At 39.1% G+C, this 22,824-nt stretch overlaps 6 protein-coding genes and 1 long non-coding RNA gene across 11 annotated transcripts; 3 read left to right on the top strand and 4 right to left on the bottom strand.

Moving 5' to 3' along the window:
- Nucleotides 1-61: 61 nt before the first annotated feature.
- On the bottom strand, nucleotides 62-1,040 carry LOC140769636 (chlorophyll a-b binding protein 40, chloroplastic-like). The gene has a single exon (XM_073110424.1). The coding sequence runs from the start codon at nucleotides 963-965 to the stop codon at nucleotides 165-167; it is 801 nt and encodes a 266-aa protein (XP_072966525.1). The 5' UTR covers nucleotides 966-1,040; the 3' UTR covers nucleotides 62-164.
- An 898-nt stretch (nucleotides 1,041-1,938) lies between these two features.
- Nucleotides 1,939-3,339, top strand: LOC140769984 (thiamine phosphate phosphatase-like protein). The gene is made up of 4 exons (XM_073110918.1): nucleotides 1,939-2,153; nucleotides 2,265-2,386; nucleotides 2,469-2,670; nucleotides 2,823-3,339. Exons 1-4 carry the CDS (start codon nucleotides 2,016-2,018, stop codon nucleotides 3,186-3,188), a joined length of 828 nt encoding a protein of 275 aa, XP_072967019.1. The 5' UTR covers nucleotides 1,939-2,015; the 3' UTR covers nucleotides 3,189-3,339.
- On the bottom strand, nucleotides 3,207-7,396 carry LOC140769983 (protein NDL2-like). 2 transcript variants are annotated; one of them, XM_073110917.1, is made up of 13 exons: nucleotides 7,287-7,396; nucleotides 6,643-6,742; nucleotides 6,036-6,133; nucleotides 5,835-5,923; nucleotides 5,672-5,732; nucleotides 5,479-5,565; nucleotides 5,298-5,375; nucleotides 5,146-5,202; nucleotides 4,999-5,054; nucleotides 4,780-4,915; nucleotides 3,810-4,688; nucleotides 3,498-3,708; nucleotides 3,207-3,345 (listed from the first exon to the last, which is right to left on the bottom strand). In XM_073110917.1, the coding sequence occupies exons 1-11, from the start codon at nucleotides 7,344-7,346 to the stop codon at nucleotides 4,467-4,469; spliced, it is 1,044 nt and encodes a 347-aa protein (XP_072967018.1). In that variant the 5' UTR covers nucleotides 7,347-7,396; the 3' UTR covers nucleotides 3,207-3,345; nucleotides 3,498-3,708; nucleotides 3,810-4,466. The 2 variants fall into 2 exon arrangements, with proteins under 2 accessions (XP_072967018.1, XP_072967016.1); XM_073110915.1 differs by having other exon boundaries at nucleotides 3,498-4,688.
- A 461-nt stretch (nucleotides 7,397-7,857) lies between these two features.
- LOC140769986 (uncharacterized) lies at nucleotides 7,858-10,443 on the top strand. Of its 2 annotated transcripts, XR_012105976.1 has the most exons (4): nucleotides 7,858-7,997; nucleotides 8,126-8,950; nucleotides 9,110-9,231; nucleotides 9,975-10,441. It is a non-coding gene; the product is annotated as an uncharacterized lncRNA (long non-coding RNA). The 2 variants fall into 2 exon arrangements; XR_012105975.1 differs by having other exon boundaries at nucleotides 8,126-9,231; nucleotides 9,975-10,443.
- A 551-nt stretch (nucleotides 10,444-10,994) lies between these two features.
- Nucleotides 10,995-12,877, bottom strand: LOC140769985 (uncharacterized). Of its 2 annotated transcripts, none has more exons than XM_073110919.1 (3): nucleotides 12,764-12,877; nucleotides 12,366-12,547; nucleotides 10,995-11,419 (listed from the first exon to the last, which is right to left on the bottom strand). In XM_073110919.1, exons 2-3 carry the CDS (start codon nucleotides 12,545-12,547, stop codon nucleotides 11,233-11,235), a joined length of 369 nt encoding a protein of 122 aa, XP_072967020.1. In that variant the 5' UTR covers nucleotides 12,764-12,877; the 3' UTR covers nucleotides 10,995-11,232. The 2 variants fall into 2 exon arrangements, with proteins under 2 accessions (XP_072967020.1, XP_072967021.1); XM_073110920.1 differs by having other exon boundaries at nucleotides 12,366-12,554; nucleotides 12,764-12,833.
- An 804-nt stretch (nucleotides 12,878-13,681) lies between these two features.
- LOC140770414 (uncharacterized) lies at nucleotides 13,682-16,037 on the bottom strand. The gene is made up of 2 exons (XM_073111605.1): nucleotides 15,570-16,037; nucleotides 13,682-14,215 (listed from the first exon to the last, which is right to left on the bottom strand). Exons 1-2 carry the CDS (start codon nucleotides 15,950-15,952, stop codon nucleotides 13,981-13,983), a joined length of 618 nt encoding a protein of 205 aa, XP_072967706.1. The 5' UTR covers nucleotides 15,953-16,037; the 3' UTR covers nucleotides 13,682-13,980.
- Nucleotides 16,038-16,501: 464 nt separating this feature from the next.
- Nucleotides 16,502-22,616, top strand: LOC140770784 (serine/threonine protein phosphatase 2A 55 kDa regulatory subunit B beta isoform-like). Of its 2 annotated transcripts, none has more exons than XM_073112056.1 (14): nucleotides 16,502-16,910; nucleotides 17,884-17,987; nucleotides 18,091-18,186; nucleotides 18,275-18,394; nucleotides 19,237-19,413; nucleotides 19,670-19,761; nucleotides 19,973-20,091; nucleotides 20,339-20,462; nucleotides 20,580-20,703; nucleotides 21,193-21,261; nucleotides 21,349-21,440; nucleotides 21,536-21,613; nucleotides 21,774-21,841; nucleotides 21,949-22,616. In XM_073112056.1, exons 1-14 carry the CDS (start codon nucleotides 16,799-16,801, stop codon nucleotides 22,083-22,085), a joined length of 1,512 nt encoding a protein of 503 aa, XP_072968157.1. In that variant the 5' UTR covers nucleotides 16,502-16,798; the 3' UTR covers nucleotides 22,086-22,616. The 2 variants fall into 2 exon arrangements, with proteins under 2 accessions (XP_072968157.1, XP_072968156.1); XM_073112055.1 differs by having other exon boundaries at nucleotides 16,504-16,910; nucleotides 19,237-19,416.
- Nucleotides 22,617-22,824: the final 208 nt, after the last annotated feature.

Genomic DNA, 22,824 nt, shown 5'->3' with positions numbered 1-22,824 from the left:
CTGAGTTTCTGTTAGTTTTCTTGTGCAGAGGATTATCTCTTTGACCTTGGGACCATTCAGATACTAGATAACAAAGTCTTTAGACAATCCATAGAACACAATAGAAATACAGTGGTGGTACACATCTCTCATCTCACATTCTACATCGCCCTGCATCATTGCTCTCACTTCCCAGGAACAAAGTTGGTGGCATAGGCCCATGCATTGTTGTTGACTGGGTCAGAAAGGTGGTCAGCAAGGTTCTCCAATGGCCCCTTTCCGGTCACAATAGCTTGGACGAAGAATCCAAACATGGAGAACATGGCCAGCCTGCCGTTCTTGATCTCCTTCACCTTGAGCTCAGCGAACGCCTCTGGGTCATCGGCGAGTCCGAGTGGGTCGAAGCTACCACCCGGGTACAACGGGTCGGTGATCTCCCCGAGTGGCCCACCGGCGACACGGTAGCCCTCGACGGCACCCATGAGGATGACCTGGCAAGCCCAGATGGCCAAGATGCTCTGAGCGTGGACCAAGCTTGGGTTGCCCAAGTAGTCCAATCCCCCTTCGCTAAAGATCTGAGATCCGGCCTTGAACCACACCGCCTCACCGAATTTTACCCCGTTGCGGGCGAGGAGCTCCGGGAAGACGCAGCCTAGGGCGCCGAGCATGGCCCACCGGCAGTGGATGACCTCCAGCTCGCGGTTCTTGGCGAAGGTCTCCGGGTCAGCGGAGAGCCCGGCAGTGTCCCACCCGTAGTCGCCGGGGAATTCGCCGGTCAGGTAGGAGGGTGCCTCGCCAGAGAACGGGCCGAGGTACTTGACGCGATCAGGGCCGTACCATGGGCTACCGGATGAGACGGTCTTGGGCTTGCCGGCGGTCTTCCTCATGGTGATGCGGCCATCGCCAATGATCTCGGAGGAGGAAGGGGCGAGCTTGACCGCCTTCCCGGCGAGGGATGGGGAGGAGAGGGCCATTGTGGCTGCCATTGAAGAGAGATTGTTTTGGGTATTGGATGCTTGGATCTGCGAAGTTGAGAAGGTGGTGAGAGACTGAGAAGAGTGTGGAGTTGTTTAAATAGTGAGTTTTGCGGGAAGAGAGGATAGAGGTCCTTATCCCAACGGCTAGGAGGATCTCTCTCTGTCTACCGATTGGTTAATGTCCTCTGACTCAGCAGTGAGTTGGCACTTGCTGAGCCTCTCGTTGTAAAAATTCTCATCCTAGTTTTTATCTTAAAAAATATAGGCTAAACCAATCACACAAGACTCGCATCAATCCATAATAAGATCAGATGGGCCCTGAACCCAATCTCTCATATATAGACAATTTATGATGGGCTGGATATAAATAGGCACAACAGTAATTAAGAATTCGTGGGCCTCACAGGCCCAATATCTAGCTTTGGATTGCGAAGGATATCTGGCTCAATTCTTCTTCTTTCAGAGATTTTTTCATTTCACACCCTGTACCATGTGTTTATTCCACCCTGCAATTTCACTATTTATAAATTGACCCTAAACGTTTTTTACTAGATCCATGAAATCACCCTACGTGGGATCTTCTTTGAAAATCAAATGACAATCATAAGGTGGGTCCAGCCTTTCAGGTATCTTTTTGGTACTGTAGGTAGGGTGTAAATTAGAATAAGCATATAATATAGGTGTGAAATGCAAAAGATCCTATTCCAGGCCACACGCGTTATCCACTACAATTCGGTGTTCTTCATCCCCCGACCCGAGTACTACTAGTACTACTTAGTAACTAGTGGCTATTCCACCCACACTTTGGAACATGTACAATAGCTTAAAAGAATAACAGCCACACTTGGTATCCATCGTCGATTCATAGTAATATTCCTTTCCAACCTTTTGCTATATATATATATAAATATATATATTATACTCCCTCAAAGCCATCTATGCGTGTAATTCCACTAAAACTCTTCTTTTTCTTCCTCTTCCTTTGCTTCTATTGATTCCTACATATATATATATAGCAACCGAGCAATTCTAGTGAGAGAAAGATCCAAGCTGAACCCGATGGCCGGAGTGGTCGCCACCTTCGACTTCGACGAGACGATCATAGGCTGCGACAGCGACATCTGGGTCGTCGAGCGATTAGGCGCCACCGAGCTCTTCGATCGCCTTCGTCCAACAATGCCATTGAACAGTCTCATGGTTGGTGCATCAATATTACAACCATCACTCTCTCTCTCTCTCTCTCTCGCTCATTTGATTTGGTATTCTTTAATTGCTCATGTTAGTTTGTATATATATTTATACTTGTAGGACAAGATAACGAGGGAGTTGCACTCACAAGGGAGGTCTATTGAAGACATAACAAATTGCTTGAAGACAGCTCCTTTGGATCCTCACGTTGTTGATGCCATTAGATCCTCTTATGCTCTTGGGTATGCTTTAGTCTCTATGGAACTCAATGCATAATCTATGCATGTGTTCTAGCTACTTACATATATATATACATACATTTAGATGTGATCTCCGAATTGTGAGTGATGCCAACCACTTGTTCATTGAGACAATTCTCAAACACCATGGGCTTCTTGAGTGCTTCTCGGAGATCAACACCAATCCTTGTTATGTGGATGAGGATGGGAGGCTTAGGATTCTTCCCTACCATGATCTCCACTCTTCTCCTCACGGTTGCAGCTTGTGCCCATCAAACATGTGCAAGGTAATTCAAAACTACGAGCAAGTTATTACCATGCAAATTAAGAAACTTGTACGAAAGCGACGAGCCTCGCTCGTGCACTAAGACATTAATTTTCGAGTTGCTTAATCTTCAATGTTTTTTTTTGGATATGGCTCTAAGATTTGCAACTACAGGGAAAGATCTTTGACCGAATCCGAGCATCTGCGGTCGCAGAGGGGAAGAAGCACTTCATCTACCTCGGTGACGGCAAGGGAGACTACTGCCCTTCCCTCAGGCTAACTGAAGCAGACTATGTGATGCCAAGAAAGGAATTCCCCCTGTGGGATCTTGTAAACAACACCAAGTTTCTCAAAGCAGAGGTTCATGAATGGAGTAATGGCGAGGAGTTTGCAAGAGTTCTCTTGCAGCTAATCAACAAGACTACTGCTGCTGATCCTAATGATAGTTCTGCACAGTTGATCTCAGCGGACTGCAAGCTTGAGACAATTCCATGGTCTCCTAAAGAAGGCCTTCTCCTATCTCTGAAGGTTCCTCATTAGCCAATATTTATACAAGTCCATCTGTACTATATATCACTGATCAAGGACCATGTTTTACACTATCGTTTAATCTTCTTCTTTTTTTCTCCTTCCTTGGAATTAGTTTCTCTCGCCATGCATTATACATATAGTAAGCTCCCAAATGGAAGTGGGCATCCTAAGATTGCAAGGACACGTCAGGAGATAGCGAAGCAGGCATAATAACGACATGATTCACTAGCAACAGAATTCTAATAATTGAGAATAAAAAAAGTCTTGCATGAGTTGTGTTCCATTAGGGCTTGTGAGGGTCATAGGAGAAACACTTACATTGAAAAGGGCTTGCGCAGAAAGCACAAGAAGACAATCCAAGTGATGATGATGCAAAGAACCAGTCAGAGTCTCAGAAAGAGGAAGCTGTTGTCATCCTGTACATCAATCACTAGAAGAGACGGTAAATAATGCCACGATGACAGACATCTGACACTAATCTTCTCTTCTGGAAGAATAATGTATGCGCATTAAATGAACTAAGCAACACCTGAGACATAGCCAAAGTGATTCTTTCTTCAGACAAGAGGAATTCAGATACATTAATCCTACATCTTACAACTACAAGATAATTTTAAAAGATACAGCTACCTGTTAGTTACTGTAATAATCTTCACAACCCCCCAAAAAAGAAGAGAACAAGTTGTTGTTCTTCTACACCGGATGAAATCAAACTTTGAATCTCACCAGGTATTCTTTTACTATATTTCTGATACCTGTGTGTGCTGGAGACATACATAAACCAACAAGTGTGTTTTTCTTTACCAATTTCCCATTAACTTGGACTATATGGAAGCAGGGTTGGCCAAGAATGATAATTTCAATACACGTGCCAATGAAGATAAGGATATTCCTAATCATGAGAGCTGACCAAGAAACCACAACTAGCCAATTGTGACGCATTCATTCCTTTGTGGCAGGAAATATCCTTGGAGTACAGCCTTGACATACAGATGCTCATATAGAATCTAAAGGAATAAAGGAGACATCTTGATTAGCGACACCAACCCATCTTATTATTATTGCTAGGATTCACAGGTTGAGAGTAGTGCGCAGTGATGGATGGAACAGAATCTTCCTTGTCCAATTATTACCATTTGCTATTTATCCCTTCCCTATCTACAGATACAAATTCTATCCCAGATGTCAGGTAGAGCCTTATGAGCCTATGACTAGCTCCAGTTCTACATGGCATTGCCAATAGCCCAATCTCGTTACTCTTCCTAACATTCCTCATCCTTTCTGGTATCAAACTTGAAGTGAAGCCCTTGTCTTTATAGGCTTTAGCTTCAGTCCCATGCTCTCAGGCGACAGCAGCTCAGGGGAGATGCACGACGGACTGAGGGGGCCGCGTGGGCTGATACTAAGCTGGCTTGGCCTGTAAAGTCCGTATCCCATGAAGAAATACTCCAAGGGAACTAGCATAGCATGGGGTTGCTCTTCGGTGACCAGTGATCCACATGCCTGAACCTGAATTGGGTTACAGAAATATCGACGCAGTGATGATAGCAATTCAGAATTGAGGACAAATGTACAAGATGTATTGGTTTCATGATAATACCTCGACTAAGGCACTGTACCGTCCGTCCAACTTTGAGGTCATGTATAGGGCATCAGAATGGAAGGGAGAGTTCTCACCAACAAATATTAATGTCCGACAATGTAATTGCTGCAATCCTTCTGTGATGTCATATCTCCTGATAATCAACAAACAGTCACAATATTAGAGTTTACTAAGTAATGCTGATTGATATTTATACAGAAAAGTCTACTGCTGTACCCATTAATTGACTGAAGAAACTGCCAGACATTGGTACTTTCTCTCTCTCCCAGCAGCTGCAGAGGCAAGGGTATTAGGCATCATCACATCATCGTATACAAAAATGTATAAACATGTAAAAAGAAAACACTTCTGGCAAACACTCACAGTTCCGCAGGCTTGTACAACATCAGATTCAGGGACATGTGCACTGCCGCGAACTTCCTACTAACAAAGTCATTGAGAGAGCCATCAAACACCATGACAAGAAATTCCTTTTTACTGAATCAGACAATGTACAGGGACTTGGACTCACAGACCTTGCTAAAGTATCGGTGGAGCAAAAAATCCTTCATCAAGCCACACATCCCATAGAAATAGAGTAAATTTGACATCACCTAGTGGAGGGATTTTGCTAATTAGTTTAAGATCTGAACAATAATTACAAGGAGATGGCATGTAGAAAGCCAGTACTAGTAGTCAAAGGATCTAGTGCAGTACTTTATTACATAACCACTCTGTCCAAGATGGAGCTCTACAAATAGGAGAAACCACAATCAAGCCTAGAACGCGCTCTCTGTATCTGATCTAGAACCAATTATCAAACATATAATCAACATTTCAGAAATGGAACGACATTTAAAAGAAATACTTGTGATGTGCAGGAAGAAGTATGAGAGAGAGAGAGAATTACAGAAAAAAGTGTGAGAATATAAGCACCAGCCATTACCCCCAGGCACATAACTGAGCGTAGCCTAAAAAATTAAAAAGTTAAGGAAAATGTCAAATTTCAAAATGTCTTACAGAGCCTCTTTCTTTATTAACTCTTCAGATTTTAACATATCAAAGTATATTACCCAAAATAGTCAAGAACATCTGCAACTTGATCTGCCAAATCATCAACAGAAGGGATTGTAGCTTTGTCCGAAATTGGAGCCGCTCCCAACTGCAATATCACATGAGGGTGTTTACAAACAAATTCATGTGAACAACAGTTCACAGCCACTGAGAAGAAGTGCAGAGAGTTGAGAATTTTAAGCTGCAACAACAACACAGACCTCATGTCCTGGAGGGCTGATGTGATATATGCAGAAGTTGTGAAGCAGCAATGAAGCAGCTTCACCACAGAGAAACAATCCTTGAAAACATGATACATCTGATGATTCCCAACAAAAACATAAAAACAAGAAGAGTGAATATTTCTTTTTGTTTGCATTATGTTGCAAGATGGGCACACTAGTTCTTGGCGAATAAGTATTTGGTAAAGGAAACAAAGTAAGTTATAAAGGAGTACTTTTGCAATTTAATCATATTTCATTTTTCGATTTGTGATAATGAATTCTAATGTATACCGTATGTATAAATTGTGTGCACTATATTATAACAAAGTATATATCGATTATAGAAAATATATGCACTTAATGAAGGATGTGAGAGTATGAATACAAACATTTCCTCTTCTAGATATATAGACAGCTTCCTTTTAAAAGTGATGGCATGAACAAAGATCAAATCTAAACTAATGCATATATCAGAATGAAGAATCCGAGGAGAATACTTTAAACATGTAAAATTTGAAGCCATATGACATCAAATGATTTTCTTTTTCTTCTTGTTAGAAAGGAGGAAGGATGGGAGCTCTAGCATATGCAGTATTCAACTTACAATTTAAACCTACATCTGGGTAGGTTATAAGAGCAGGCTTTCCTAGATCTCCAAACACTGCAACGGATACTGTTCCATGGCTTGTTCTAATGATATGCTCCTGTGGACAGCGTCGGAAAAGCAAATCATGATAAAGATAACTAAAAACCATTGCTCTAATACTAAATCATGTAACTAAACAATTAAATTAAATTAGAAGACATAAAAAAGGTTATCTAAAACTTTATAAAATATGTTTTTCAAATAAATAACTATACACATCTTTGAAAATAATCATCAATAGACTAGTGGACCAGCTCCAAGTGGATCTTTGGGTCAACAGAAAATTGACCCTGACAATGTCGTGCCACCAAAAGAATAGTATCAAGCAGAACGAAGACATCAAGGAAATTCCAGTTGAGAGAAGTAATTATCGTACTCCATTTTGTTATTCCCAGCTAATTATCAACTATATTACTTGTCTTTGGAATCATTTGCTGAATATATCTGTCTGAATATAACAATCAAAGATAAAATATAAAAGGCAAAGGGAAAAGAATGCATCTTGCTTCAGAAACGCAAGTAATCTCCATTCTTTCCATCAAGAAAGGAGCAGGAAATAATAAGTTTACAGACACAATCGGAAATTTCAACAAAAACGAAACCTTTCCACCAAGAGAGACGGTCTCCACGTCCACCGACACCGACCCGCTCGATTCCCTCATCGGCCGAGGACGGTCTCGCCCCTCCGACGAGAGAAACCGTTTCTCTCTCTCTCTCTCTCTCTCTCTCTCTCTCTCTCTCTCTCTTCCCTCGCTTATAAAACGAAGGTTTCGAACTCACCCACCTCTCCGCGAAACCGATTCGTTCCACCGACGGATTCCTCTCTCTCTCTCTCTCTCTCTCTCTCTCGAATTGTCGTTCCAGCTGGCAGCTGGCAGCTGGAGACTTAGTAATTCATCTTGGACCCCACCAGCTTGCTGTGTAAGGCTGTGGCCGAGGAACTGAGGAAATTTAACTCCGAACCCTGGTCAAGGGGAGTGGAATAGTGGATCGTCTGCAGCCTTGATTGCAAGAATTCACTTAGCTCGCCATTCTTAGCCGGATAACAGTTGTCCAATGAATAGGTTAAGTTCCGTGGCAGTTTGTAAAAGAATCTATATCCATATCCATATTTACTGAGGATTTCCCGTTCTTTCTCCATCCTTCGCGCCAAAAGCTAATTTCGCGTTCCATTCGATCTCTAATGAGGAGGAAGAAGAAGAAATGGTCATCTGTGGCCATGGATAGAGGCGGGAGGAAGAGACTTTGCGAGTTGTCCCTCTCCTTCCTCTTCCTCTTCTACTTAGGCTTCAGCTGTGGCCAAGGCGGTCAAGGTCGGTAGCATAACTTCTATCTTTACTCGAATTTGCGAAGATTGCTACAATTCGTGTATATTTATATCTTTTTGGTGAAACTCAATTGCCAGTTTCTGACTCTTGACTTATTCTGCGAGAAAGTACAGCTTGCTAGATCTTGAAGGAGCCTCTTTTCGTATAATCTCACCTCTGATGGACTGTGAAAAGTTTGATTTCTTAAATACTTGTGGATTCTTATGTTGATGAAACAATGGAAATGACGACTTTTGTGAAGTGGTGCCGCTAGAATCCTATCTTCTTATCCTACACAGCAATTACTGCCCTATAAGTAGAGTATTGGAATCCCAGAATTTCTTAGGAAATGAGACAATCTCAAAGTGCAGAGATCATGAACAGGAAAGTGATACGGGAAATTTCAATAGCCAGAAGAAAGAAAAGATCGAGACGTTTACAGCAAAAACCTATCTTGGACTCGATGAGTCCCTGGACTTCGCTTTACAAAGAAGGAAAAGTGATGCGTGTGAGATGTTCGGGAAAATTACTCACTGGCAAAGATCTAATTGTGGCTTTTTAATGAATCTTCTGCCAGCCGTGTTGCTCCTTGGAATCTGGAGGAGAGAGGACATAATGATATCATTCGGGTTCACAGAGGGGTTGATGTTCATGTTAGAATACAAAATGTAAATGGCTTGAAGAGTGATAGTTCCAAAGGCAATGTGTTTCATCTCGTGAAAGAAATTAACCATCAGTAAATAGGAAGAGGGCCTAGCATTGCTGTTTTGAAGATTTTAATGCAGAGAATAAGATCCTTGGAACTGTGCCTTTCCTCTTCGGTGGAATACCTCAGAGAACTTAATCTAAGATATGATGATGTGCTACTGCATCTTCAGAAGGGGATTTCTCAGTATAATAAGCTGTTGGAAAAGATCAAATCTGATGTCAGTGGTCTTATGGATGTAAAGGAATATATGGTAAATGAATTTTCTACTCAGTCCATGCTACATTACTATCTGGTTTCTTAGTATACTTGCATTACAGTTGTCTTCAGTGCATCAGCAAGCTTTCAGCTTAAATTGAAAGAAAGATATTCTTGGAAACTTCTCCACATCATACATTTCCTAATCTTTCAGGTGAAGGAACTAACCAATGTTATGGATTGGAAAACTTCTGTGTCAGTTGAGCTAGATGCTTTTGTCAGAGAAAATGCTGTACTCGGGTTAGAAAATAGTTCTATGATACTACTTGCAGAATGGTACATATCTGCAACTTACTACTTGCAACCATTGGTTTATGCTAATATTATGTTCCTAGAAGTTTCAGGATTGTAGGTCATCTTTAACTACTTTGTAGTTTGTTCTTTAGTTTGTATGTTCTGCCATCAATTCTGATTTTGTAATATTAATCCTCAATAATATCAGTAGACACTACTTGTATATATCCATAGTTATAGATAAGTGTGTGCCACTGTGCATAATTTAGTATGATAATTTTCAATGAAGACAGTGTTTGTGAAACTCCCCTCAAGGGTATGTTTATGCAAAATCTATTGCTCACAAGAACAAATAAATAATATCCAAAGGCAGTAGAATAACCATTAGGAAAGAGATCAAGGAATAGACAGGACTAAGGAGTAATTATCCAGCTGATTAGTTAGTGGGAACTGTAACATTTCTATCCTAAGCCAACCAAGTGAAACTGTCTATGATTTGTGAAATATGTTTTCTACTATTGACATTTCCGTTTCAATTTACTAAAATTTGGCTTGGACACCTTGTTTGTTGTGTATCATTTAAAGCTTACATCAAGTAATAACAAGTTCAGGACTTGGTCTCTCCTAAAAAAAGATAGGATGATTGGAAACAATAATGCCATTAATCCTGCTGCTTTTTATTTTTCCATGGCAAAATATTTATGCTGCTGACTTGCTCTAAAACAATTATAACCTGTAAAACTATATGGGCAGAGATACTAAGCCCCACTACATCTGTTTTGCAGAGCAAATGTTGAGAAGATCCAAAGCAACCAAGAAATTCTACATAACAAGGAACTTGCTCTGCTCACCATTTCATGCCTAGCATTTCTCAAGTTAGTATGTGCCAGGATCTTGGCTTTCCGCAAGACCTCTGAATCTGATCCGAGAGGATGTTTAGGACAAGCAGGAGTTGGCTTTTGGTATTGGCAAGTAACAGCATGGCAACCCTTATACTCTAAACTCTATAGCTAATTTTCTCAACTTAGTAGTTGATGATACTTTTCTCTCTAACATTTCTCCATGAAACTTGTCTCCTTTTTTTTGGTTGTCATTTTTTACTTGTATGGTATACCACCCAAATTTGAGGTCTGACACCAATGTAGTTACAAAGAAATGTAGCGTATGCACTTTCCCTTGTCTGGACTCAGATATTTAACTCTACTGCTCACTTCAGGCACTGCATTTTGGACCAAATATGTCCATCGTAACGCATATAATTTTCATAGTCCACAGACTGTTGATTAAAACCAAAAAAACGCATATAATTTTTTTTTTCATTTGTCTACATCTTTTCTCTTTCTCTTTTTTTTTTCCAAGAACGATCAACTTTGGTATCATTCAAGGCACACATGTTCAATCCTGCAGTCGAGAAGTACATAGAATTGCATCAACAGTTAATGTATAGCTTGCCAGGAATTATTCATTACAGCATTCATCCAAACCTGCGCCTCATAATTATAACCATCACAAGACATTACAAAGCCAACTTAATATACGGTAGCTGCAGAAAGGCAAAGCAGACCCAGAGAAAGTTCTTTGTTTCACAGCCATTAACATATCAACTTTACACACATTTAGTACTCGGCACAAGCATCCATAAGTCCATGCTCTAAATAGCAGATATTAAGAACTAATGCACCTCTGTGTTAATGGAGGCGATCCACTAAATTTTCGCTATGTTGTGGCTATGAATTGGACTTACTTTGTCTGCTGAATTACTGCTGTGGCAAATAGAAGAAAACAGATATTCATCGCATAAAAAATGGGGAAAAAGAGTCATGAAGTTCATTAGATGCCAAAACATAAGATAATTGATATAACAAGAAAAAAATAAGCCAGCAAATTATTGAGGCAATGATGAATGTCTCGCTGACCGCTAGTTCCGAAGGTTTTGCGAAACAAAATTTTGTATGTGAAATGAGGTCAGGACCTGATTATCAAACAAACCATTGACTAAACAGATGCAGATTGTAAACCAGTTTTATAATCAGGAGTGCTTGTTCAAACATAGTAGCCAGTAAAAGTGAATCCTCTTCCAACGATCTCGCCGACACAAAACCAAGCATACAACTCGAGCCCAAACAAGGCTGCAATTCCAGCATCCTCAACCTTGAGCTCCTTCCTGTTTCTCCATATGTGCTTCACACCATCAAGCTCCTTCCAGAACAACTCATAGCGACCAGGAATACTGTAAAAGAAAGCAATCAATTTTGTGATATAGCTGCCTGCAGCAACAACTTTGTTTTCCTAGAAAGAAATTGGTATACTTTCCAGATTAACACAAGATAAACAGTAAAAGCAATGACTGCTCATTGATGCGAGAATCTACAAGAAGACTACTAACACAACTACAATTTAGATATAACTTGGTAAGTGCTCAGAAAAAACAAGGCATGGTAATTGATATTTTACATGTCACATAAACCAACAACATTTTTTGACGGAATAGTGACCACTCACATGGCACTTCCAACATTCTCTTAATTGACATGACAAGGTTTTCTTTCCTAGAGGGCTCATATCTCCTCTGTCTAGCTTGACATAATAATTGGCAGAAGCTGCCAGTGAATACTACAAAGTTAAATTGATCTGAAAACATTAACCCTGACCCAAGGTAAGAAATATCTTGCAACCTTCACACAGTTCCATTGAGGGTCCAAGAACACGTCCTGATCACATGCACAGGAAAGGGGGAAAAAAAAACGGCAGTGAATAACAAAATCACTATTTTCATCTCATCAACCTTGTATGTAAGGTCCTTATTAAGATCTCTAAAGTTTCAAATCAGCAACGTTTTGCAAATTAGGTAATTGTTGACGCGTTTTCAGATCAATTCAATGAACTTCAAAAGAATAATGTTTAACCACCCCTCTAATCTTTTGATATCAGAAAACAAATCATTGTAAATGGAGAAGAAAATTTATAAGTCATAGCAGAACGCCTATATTTGACCTTCTCAACATTTCATTATGTACCCTGAAGCACTTCAGTTACAGTTCGTCTTATAACTTCGATTCCATTAATATAGGTAAATCTTCAAGTTGCCCTTCCTTTCTAATCTATGGCAGTTAAGAAAAAAAACACACACATTATAAGAAGACAAACGCATTTAAGCGTCCGAAATGAACACTTGCCTCCCGAGGCGCGTATAAAAGAGCTTCTTTGACAAATCCTGGCACGTCTCAATGGTAGGCGGATCCACAATGTACTTCTTGTTATTCTCCAACAGCTCCTTATAGTACACAGAACCATGCTTCGCAACAAATTGGGAGGCCTGAGTCGCCTTCGATCGAAGCTGGTGCAGCTTCGACGCCATCTACTTGTTAAAACAAATCCAATAAGACCATTAAGGAGAAAAGAGAGAATATTCCCCGATCTATAGAAAGAGATACACTCTTCGATCTATCTTATGCACTAAACCCTTCGAAATGGGAGTGGATCGACACCCTAGAATTCCGACTAGATCCACGCGGGAGATATGGGGGTTTAAGAGATTTGAGCGCTATGAATGGGAGAGAAGGAAGAGATTTACCTCTTGAAGGCAGAGACGAACGGAGGAGGAGGAGAAGAGAGAGAGAGAGAGAGAGAGAGAGAGAGAGAGAGAGGGGAAGTCGAGGGAGAGGTTTGTGATGTTCCCCAACGTAGACCTAGCAAGCGGTGGGCTTCTCGGTGGTATTTTACTTTATTTTGCGGTGGGAGGGGCTGGTTTCGTAATTTGATGCAAATTCGGAGGCTTATTGTGAGTAAATCGAAAACATTTGATATTATGTTCTAATTTTTATACTTATAGTTAAATTAGGATCATTATTATTTTTTATTAAATTTAATTAAGTTCATAACTATTTTAGTTATCTAACGGCTTAATAGCAAAATGTAAGATGTTTTGCCTAACAAACACGAGGGAGGTATTTTAGTTATTTTAGTAACATATAGTTAAGTTTGATAAAAAAATTAATAATTTTATTTTAATTATAAATATAAGAACTTATTTAAAATATTTTTAAATATAGAGAAATAAAAATAATTTTAAATATAAATATAGAATAGTAGAATATATTTAATACTGTAGTTGAGTGATGACTTCAACTAACCTCAAAATAGAGTAAAATAATTTGTTAGCCATTATTTTTCATAAAAGATGAGTCACCTTGGAGGGAGAAATAAGAAAAAAACCAATTTATCCTTACAAATTAGGAGTTTTAGAGGATTATAAATTTTAACTGTTAAATTAGGAGAGAAAAAATTAGTAATTAGTATTGAATTTATCTAAGTTCTTTCTTCTTTGCAATAATTCGAATACCTTCAAGTTATCTATCACCAATTCAATAAAACCCAACACCATTGAACCAATCTCAACAAGCTCATACAGATGCCGGTTTATCATTAATGTCCTAATCACAAATAGATGTTACAACTATTTCTGTAGAGAAAGTTCCCAATCAAGGAGATCTAAACAAACCAAACGATATGGTGCATTCCAACAAACAAAAACCAAATTATCACAAGTACAGAGCAATTACAGTATATACCATTATACATGTTTATGCATCTGTTGAGTCACAGACATATACAAAGTTTGCTTCATATGATACACATATCCACTAACTATCTCACTTGCAGTGTCCACAATATCCAGGACTTAGTTTTTTCTTTTTTCTTTTTCCTTTTTTTTTTTTACTTCACGGGGCAATACAAAAGAGGCCAGAAAACCCAATTCATTTTACTGAAGCAGAAGATCGTCAAGTTTCATCACTTGGTCCACCACAGAAGGAAATCCTTGCGTCTGTTGATCTTCTTCTGGAGCTGAAGAACACCATAGAGCAAAGCCTCAGCAGTCGGTGGGCAACCAGGGACATAGATGTCAACAGGAACGATCCGATCACAGCCACGTACAACGGAGTATGAGTAGTGATAATAACCACCACCATTTGCGCAGCTGCCCATTGAGATAACCCATCGGGGCTCTGGCATCTGGTCATAAACTCTGAGGAGAACAAATAGAGTCACAAATTTGTAAGCTGATCAAATTCAGAATTGTTAATGTTCTCAATACAAAGACAAGGAAATACATTCACACTACAAATGTTCGCATGTGTTGGAAACATGGCAGTATATGTATATAGTTACATGACAATGTCACCAAGAAACAACATTGCTAGACTCCATTATCTTCAGATGCATGATATTACCCATCCTCTTGTCATCTCTCACTCTCCTTTTCCTCCCCAAAAACCTCTGCAAACAGTCTTCTACGGCTGCCAACGAAGTTCACCATCGCCCATATAGATCCTCAGTTCGAACTCACCTTAAACTTCAGCAACTTGTACAATCTAACTTTCTTTCTCCATTACCTATTGCATTACTAGTTCTTAATCAGATTGGAAGCCTTATATGATTAGAGTAAGAAAATTAGCCTCTGAATGAAGCATAGAAGTATATTAACACCTCTTTCTCTCTTCTATTCACCTAATTTCATTAATCTCCATCTTGAAAAACTTTGGGCCCGGAATTTCTTTCGGTCCATTGTGCCAGCTCTCCAGAATAATATAGAACCTCCGCTTGCTACTCTCACTTCTCCTGTTTTCATCCTGAATCCACCACATGCCCTTCTATTCTTCTGCTGTAGTCCCATATTCCTCTTCTACTTTTGATAGTCATGCAACTATCCTACCTGGTAAACCCTACCATAGCTAGCATATAACAAATTAACAATCCTCCCCTATATTACAATGTTGTGCATACATCTTTCCATCTGACTTCTTAACAAGCATGATTCGAATCATGTAATTCTCATAGTATCCCATCCACTTCTCCGTTTATCCCTCTACCCCCTCTCTCTTCCTATATGATAATAATCACGTCCAAAATTACCTCCCGTATTGTGCCTGGTATTGCTATTTTTCCGGGCCCCTCCATATTCTTTTGTTTGAAGATGGTTGTCGCAACTCAACAATAGGAAAGACTAATATTTTCCAATGAAATGCCATTGCACAATTACAGATGAATTATTATGGCAGAGAACATCAGAACAACGAACAATCCAAACCAGCACTGTTGAGGTAGAAAAAGAGTGAAATTAATTAGGCAGGTATATGCCAACGACAATTATGGATAAAAAAGAAAGCGGCTTTCTGCTAGAACTAAGATCATTTACTGGAGAAAGCACCAAAATCAGGTACTGGAGAGAGCACCAAAATCAGGCCAACTCAAAATTATGTAGACAAAGATCAATTTTTAATCATGATTGTGACGAAACTACTTTTAAGTTCTACCATAGGGCTCTATAATCAAATACATAAAAAAATTGTGGGAAGAAATAAAGGATCACGATTCATTACTTGCGGAGGGCAGGCGCCATCTTGTTGGTGAGTGTTCCAGCAACGATCATGCAATCGGACTGGCGAGGACTGGGGCGAAAGATGACACCAAACCGATCGAAATCGTAGCGAGAAGCTCCCGCGTGCATCATCTCCACGGCGCAGCACGCGAGCCCGAAGGTCATGGGCCAGATGGAACCCCTCCGTGCCCAGTTCATCAGATCGTCCACCTTCGAGATCACGAACTCGGCCGCCTTCGAGAGCCCGGTCGGAGACGACGCTGACGGAGGAGGAGGACGGTAGTACGGGGCTGGGGACGACGATGTAGCCGCCGCCGACGACATCGCCGCTGACTTCTCGGCTGCGAGGAGAGCGAGGCGAGCGGTGCGAGGAATAAGAGCCATGAACTCTTAAGGTTAGATTTTGTCGCGGATTTGGCGACGAGAAGAGAGAGAGAGAGTTGGAGAGGAAGCAGAGGGAGAAGGTAAATCCTCAATGGAGTTCGAAGCTTCCAGAAATAGTGGAGAACTAAGGTGGTACGTAGACTCGAAAGTGGATGATCTGCAGCTCCGGATGTAAGAATTTCTTACAACGAGGGGGCTGGAAGCCCACTGGGTCGACGGATCGGCCCACAAAAGCCCAATAAGAAGATAATATCACATATAAATATATATATATATATATATATATATATATATATATATATACTCATATTTATAATGAAGCCTGTATCATTAAGAATCATTACTCGTAAAATATTCGATGTCGTCTATAATTAAGACTTTCAATTGACAAATATACAAAAAGACCCTTAAAATAAAGGAAAGGAAGGTAAAAAAATATGGAAAAAAAGGAAAAAAAAAAAAAGAAAATAAAAACTGGACACGGATTTCGGCAGGGGAAGCAGAAGAGAAGAAAGGAAGCATTTTTTTTTTCTCTTTTTGTTTCCTTTTTCCTTTTCCTTTTCGCCTCCCTCCGTCGAATCAATCCCCATCAACGATTCCCCACTACTACTCTCCTCCTCCTATCTCATCCCAAACCCTCTTCGTCTTCTCTCTCTCTCTCTCTCTCTCTCTCTCTCTCTCTCTCTCTCTCCCATGGTGGAGTCCTTCGCTGGCATCCCAACGAGCCCAGCGAATTCCACCCTTCTCTGATATCTCTCCTCTTTCCCGAGGGGAGCTTTCGATCTCCGCTTAGGTGGTCGATGCCCGTGTTCGCCGGCGTCGAAATCGCTTGGTTTCCGATCGAAAATGAATGCAACTGATGTGGATGAAGTCACTACGTTGGCGCAGCCGCCGACACTTGGGTGGAAATTCTCGCAGGTCTTCGGGGAGAGGGCTCTGGGAGAGGAAGTGCAGGAAGGTGCGATCTTTCTCCTTATTTTTTTATCGGGCTAAACTTTGGTGTAGATTGCTTTGAGGGTTGAGGTTTTCTTAATCAGTTAATTAGTTGCTTAGATCCTATCGAACTTTTATTCAAGAGTGCCGATTAAAGTGTGTCGGTGTCTGATAGGATGTAAATAATAGTTCTTTTGATTTGAAGAGAGAAACTTGATGTACTTTTCTCATGCTTTGTTAGTAGGATTCGGAGATTTAGCTCCAGCTACATCTTTGTTTTGTTTTGTTTTTTCCTTTTAACTGGGGCAAAGCTACACCTGAGTACATTCGGGCACATTGTCATGTTTAACTATTTCTATATTGATAGTTATGGTAACTCATAGTTGCTGACATTTAAGACTTTAAGTATAGTGGATCAATATAACTTGTATACGAAGGTATACCTAATTTCACAGTGATGCTTCTCTTTAAAGTTGTCATTATCTTTTGCATGTGTGCTTCTACTGTAGCTTGTGGCTTGTGACCTGTTGACTTATCATGTTTTATGTTAGAAGGAATGTAGGCATAGTTTAATTGTTGATAATTGGATATTGGACCAATTGTGAGACACCTATTAACTTGTCATGAATGGACAATCTGCTAGCTGGAGTTCACAGACATGATGATCTTATGGCAGTGTAGGATATTATACATGATTATCTCTAATATTCCAATGGCAAGTTGTATGCACGTGTACTTGTATTTGTTTACTTCTTTGCTAGATGACATATACAAAAGCTTCTATCATAAATGTATCCTATTCCTATTATTTCCTATTATTTTCTTGTACATCCTTCATAGGCATCCTAGTTTGATTGTCCTTTTCTGTTATGTGCTGTGTTTCTGGTCACTGTTTTATCTGTGGTATTTATAAACATCAATTGTAGTTTCTCTATCTTGATTTCCTTGCTAGCCTGTTTTGTTATGCCTGAAATATATACAGCCTGTTGCTTGCGCAGTTGACATTATCTCAGCAATTGAATTTGATAAATCTGGGAATCATCTTGCCACTGGAGATAGAGGAGGGCGTGTAGTTTTATTTGAAAGGACGGACCTCAAGGATGTATGCTAGACAACACAATCAACATGTTAATGTCTATGTCTTACATCTTATGTTTGATAATTACTACAATGTTTTTGCATTTTCTTCTTTGTTCCTTCTGTAGAATGTCCATAGAAGGGATTTAGAGAAGGCAGATTGTCCAATTAACAGGCATCCTGAATTCTGCTATAAAACAGAGTTTCAAAGTCATGAACCAGAGGTACCATTTCATTGTACTTTGCTGATGGCAATCTGATGTTCTTTGGATCCATATCTAACTTGGTATACCTTCCATTTCATGCAATCAGTTTGATTACCTTAAAAGTTTGGAAATAGAAGAAAAGATCAACAAGATAAGATGGTGTCAGACATCAAATAGTTCATTGTTTCTTCTCTCCACTAATGACAAAACTATCAAGTTTTGGAAGGTAACCTCAATTTTTTTTTAAGCAGCATTTTTCTATACATTGCATATTTTGAAAAATGATCTTTATGGCTGATGAATTGATGATTAATAATTCTTCTGGTCCTTTCTATCACAGATTTCTTATTGTAAACGTTTTTAAGCTTGTTTTTTCAATTTTTTTTTAAAGCTTTTGATATTATATGCCGCGTCCATTCACAGAGATGTTCTTATTAAATTTTGCTATTATGTTTTCTGTAATGTTGGGAAAGGAGTTTCCTTTTTGTTTTTCTACTCAAATCTATTCATTTATGTGCCATTTCTATTCTACCATGTAGTTAGTAACTTAGTGGTCACAAGTGTAAGTTCTCCATCTAGTGAAAACTGTAGGTGGGCTTTCCTTCCGCTTTTCTTTGGTCAGGTTTCATAATGCAGGAGTCATTGCACATTCTTGTACATGGGATGATTCTTTTCTTTTGCATGCAAATGCTTGAATAATCCTCACTGTTGTTTAGAAACAAACTGTGAAAAAGTGTATGCACAGAGCTATCATTTTTTAATCCAACCTTTTATTTCCTTATGTCACTGTTATTTATCTTCATCTAATATACCTTGGATTTCATCTTTTCTCAATACTTCATCCTTTTGTGCCCTTCTAGTTCTGAAATTGTATAACTTAATGTGGTTTTGATCTAAAAGTAGTTTTGGAGATTTGGCTGCACTAATGATAGGTATTCGGACTTCATGTCTAATTTATATTTGTATGGTCTCTCTAGTTGGTAGCTATGTATAAATGTAACATGAATAAGTTACAGTTGCATCTTACTTGATATTTGCATTTTCATGACATTTCTATTCTAACTGTAGGTGCAAGAAAAGAAGGTGAAAAATGTTTCACAGATGAATTTGGATCGTTCACATGCTCTAGTCAATGGTAGTAGCCCAAGGTTATATCTTCTGAATGGTGGATGTGCAGAAAGGTCATATACAAACAAGGATTTTTCATTTCCACCTGGCGGATTTCCTTCGCTACGCTTGCCTGTGGTAGTTGTACTTATCACAGACTATTTGTTTATGCATTGGAAAAATAAATAATTTCTAATAATGTAGACTTTATCTGCACCAGATTGATAAGTGGTAGATATTGCATAAGACTGTTCAGCATCATTTGTTTTTATGGAGCAATATAATTATATTATCACTCTTCTACCTTACTTTCCGAAGTACCTCTGTTACTAATAATAGTCACTTTCCTTTTTCCTGATTATTTCCATATGCCAAATAATTTCCTTTTAAGCAGGTTTCAAGCAAAGAAACAAGTCTTGTTGCCAAATGCCGAAGAATCTATGCTCATGCACATGATTATCACATCAATTCCATTTCAGCTAACAGGTTTGTACATTTTTTAACTTATCTTCTAGTTGCATAGTTCTTTAAGAAACCATAGATATTGCTTAGGACTAGATATCAGTGCAATGAACTTTCTTAAAATTAAGGCCACTGCTCATGACTACTGATACAGTCACGTTTCCTTGCTGTCCTCTTTAAACATTGTATCTTTTTCTGTGTTCACTTACTTTCTTCACTATTTATTTATTTTCAGTGATGGTGAGACTTTCATATCAGCAGATGATTTGCGTATAAATCTTTGGAACTTGGAAATAAGCAACCAGAGTTTTAACATTGTCGATGTCAAGCCTTCAAATATGGAGGATCTTACAGGTATACATTCTGGAGTTATGAACTTGGTGTACCTATTGGTGTTTGCGGCATTGCCTTGATATCTTATGTATTCATATGACAGATAGGAACATCTTCTCAAAATCAGATGGACCTTTATTATTTACTCTATGGAGTATTAAGTGGCAACATTGTTGCATGAACTGCTAGATTTTACTGAGTTTTTTTTCCTTTTTGGTGTTAAATCCATTAGGTGAAGTTTCATAACTAATCTATTTCTGAAATGCAGAGGTGATAACATCTGCTGAGTTTCACCCTACTCACTGTAACACATTGGCATATAGTAGCTCAAAGGGCATAATACGACTTATTGATTTGAGGCGATCAGCTTTATGTGACAACAATTCTCTTTTGTAATTACTCTCTCTGCCCCTCTCTTGTATTATCCTGAAACCTTTTAAGGTTTTAGAAGGCCATGTTGAGTATTACCATTTTCTATTGTTTCAATAGCTAATGTTGCATCCTTATAGGTTTCAGGAGCACGGGGCACCAGTTTCGCGGTCCTTCTTTACTGAGATTATTGCTTCGATTTCAGATATCAAGTTCTCGAAGGATGGAAGACATATCCTAAGTCGTGATTACATGACTCTCAAGGTTCAAGAATCTTGTTTGTATGTATTTGGTTATTTATTGTTTGTATGCACTATTATCTTGGAGAAAGAAGATTCAAGTAAGAAGTTTATGAACACCAAGTCGTGATTTTGTTGTTCGAAGGACTTGTTCAATACAATCTTGGAAATTGTATTGAATTTTACGTTGTCTTGCTTGGTCCGAGAAAATTTAGCTGGATTACAACCCATATCTTGGAGAAAGAAGTGTTACTGATGTAACATCCACCCATATATTCTGCATATAGGTGCTTCATATATTTTATACCTCGCACTGCACATAGCCAATAACTATAGCAAGTATGAGTACATTGTCTTTGTTTTCTTTGATTGTAGCTAGGTAGTAGGTACAAATGTCCCAACCAAGATGTGTATGATAAGACAATAGAAACTGGTCACACAATTCACTGTTCCTATCATTTAAATTAGAAGTTCCATTCATCTACCTGTTTCTTTTTTTTTCCCTTCCTTGCAGCTATGGGACATAAACATGAATTCTGGTCCTCTTGCTACTTTCCAGGTCCATGAATATTTAAGGCCCAAGGTGATTTCTTTTGAATTAAGATTAGTTCAGCATATGTACTATTTTCTTTGAGAGAGTGGTTGTTGATTGACATGTGCTTTTGTACAGTTATGTGATTTATATGAAAATGACTCAATCTTTGACAAATTTGAGTGCTGTTTAAGTGGAGATGGACTACGGGTAGCAACCGGTTCTTACAAGTAATATTCTGTACTTCCACTACGACGATTGGTTAATGCCCAATGCCCTCGAAATATTAATTTCATAGTTTTTTTTTAAAATTTTGTGGCTCCAGCAACCTTTTCCGTGTGTTCGGTTGTGTTGGTGGAAGCAATGAAATGACAACTTTGGAAGCGAGTAAAAACCCTATGAGGTATGGTTCATGCAGTTCTTTGTAAAAGAAGTTATGATAAGAAAGAAACATTGTTAATGTAAATCAAAAGAAGATGGATATGTCTGCTTAGGGAACTTATCAATGTCATGTTGTATGTTTGTCATATTAACTCAACTGTTTCTGTTTTCGTACCATTTAGGAGACAAGTACAAGATCTTGCAAGGTCTCCACGTTATCTGAGCAGTGCAACAGGTGCCGGCAGACGAGGTCTGCATCTTGCTATTCTCTTCAGCAGTTCCAACAGCTTACTTGCAACTTCTCATTTCTTAGTCAGCCATCATCAGAAATCTTCTTATGTAATCAAATTCTTGCAGGTACTGAAACCCCTGGAGTCGATGGCAATGGGAATTCATATGATTTCACTACAAAATTGCTCCATTTAGCGTGGCATCCGACTGAGAATTCAATTGCTTGTGCTGCTGCCAATAGCTTGTACATGTACTATGCATAAGAGATGGCGAGCATTGAGACAGAGAGTTCTTGTCTTCTTGGGCACTGCTTCTGGTGAAAGCCTTTAGCTTTTCATGCAAACCAATGGGAAATGCCTGATCCCATCATTATATGGTCACATACTATACTGCCCCTCTCGAGGCCAGAGAAGGCTGCCGGAATCCATGAGGAAGTATTTCAACCATTGTTCCCTGGCTGGCGGCTTGGTTCTGGATTCTCTTTCGGGGAAAAATATACCCCATCTTTCTTTGCAGTGCTCCTCAAGGTTCAAGTGTGTGATTGTACCTCTCCTACCAAAGTAGAAAACCATCAAGGGTCTGCCTTGGTTGTTAAGGAGATGAGTATTGTATGTGCTTGTGTCATTTAGGCCATAATATGCCAACTCTTTTCTTTATTTATTATTATTTTTGGTTATTGGAACTGTTGTCTGTTAATTTTTCTATTCCAAATAGCTAATTTATGAAAAAGAAGCTAAATATTTGTGTATCATTCAGCTTTGCTTGTAATAGAAAGACCAGAACCTTTTTTTTTCTTTGTTTGTTTTCCTCCATATTGCCTCTCCAGCTGCAATGGTGAATTAGCATCTCAGGCATGTAAGGATTGGTAATAAATGATTAAGGATACCTTTATTCATGGATAGAATATTTTCCCTTTTCACCTTGTGGTTAATTGCTATTTATTGTTGTGCTACTGGATAGAATAAAATTTATTCCTTAACCAACATCTATCATTTTAATTCT

The sequence above is a fragment of the Typha angustifolia genome, chromosome 11, assembly GCF_048772165.1.
Source record: "Typha angustifolia cultivar Huaian chromosome 11, ASM4877216v1, whole genome shotgun sequence".
NCBI lineage: Eukaryota > Viridiplantae > Streptophyta > Magnoliopsida > Poales > Typhaceae > Typha > Typha angustifolia.
Note: the sequence above shows the minus strand (reverse complement) of the source record. Positions and strands in the feature narration are given on the sequence as shown.

Coding starts and splice junctions, on each gene's coding strand:
- LOC140769636 (XM_073110424.1), bottom strand. CDS start 965: ATGGCAGCCACAATGGCCCTCTCCTCCCCATCCCTCGCCGGGAAGGCG.
- LOC140769984 (XM_073110918.1), top strand. CDS start 2,016: ATGGCCGGAGTGGTCGCCACCTTCGACTTCGACGAGACGATCATAGGC. Junction 2,154..2,264: donor TGCCATTGAACAGTCTCATG/GTTGGTGCATCA, acceptor TTATACTTGTAG/GACAAGATAACGAGGGAGTT. Junction 2,387..2,468: donor AGATCCTCTTATGCTCTTGG/GTATGCTTTAGT, acceptor ACATACATTTAG/ATGTGATCTCCGAATTGTGA.
- LOC140769983 (XM_073110915.1), bottom strand. CDS start 7,346: ATGAGGGAATCGAGCGGGTCGGTGTCGGTGGACGTGGAGACCGTCTCT. Junction 5,733..5,834: donor GATGTTCTTGACTATTTTGG/GTAATATACTTT, acceptor TTAATTTTTTAG/GCTACGCTCAGTTATGTGCC. Junction 4,689..4,779: donor GGTACAGTGCCTTAGTCGAG/GTATTATCATGA, acceptor AACCCAATTCAG/GTTCAGGCATGTGGATCACT.
- LOC140769985 (XM_073110919.1), bottom strand. CDS start 12,547: ATGGCGTCGAAGCTGCACCAGCTTCGATCGAAGGCGACTCAGGCCTCC. Junction 11,420..12,365: donor TTTTATACGCGCCTCGGGAG/GCAAGTGTTCAT, acceptor TTTCTTTTACAG/TATTCCTGGTCGCTATGAGT.
- LOC140770414 (XM_073111605.1), bottom strand. CDS start 15,952: ATGGCTCTTATTCCTCGCACCGCTCGCCTCGCTCTCCTCGCAGCCGAG. Junction 14,216..15,569: donor ATGGCGCCTGCCCTCCGCAA/GTAATGAATCGT, acceptor TGTTCTCCTCAG/AGTTTATGACCAGATGCCAG.
- LOC140770784 (XM_073112055.1), top strand. CDS start 16,799: ATGAATGCAACTGATGTGGATGAAGTCACTACGTTGGCGCAGCCGCCG. Junction 21,441..21,535: donor GTAGCAACCGGTTCTTACAA/GTAATATTCTGT, acceptor TTGTGGCTCCAG/CAACCTTTTCCGTGTGTTCG. Junction 21,842..21,948: donor AACAGGTGCCGGCAGACGAG/GTCTGCATCTTG, acceptor AAATTCTTGCAG/GTACTGAAACCCCTGGAGTC.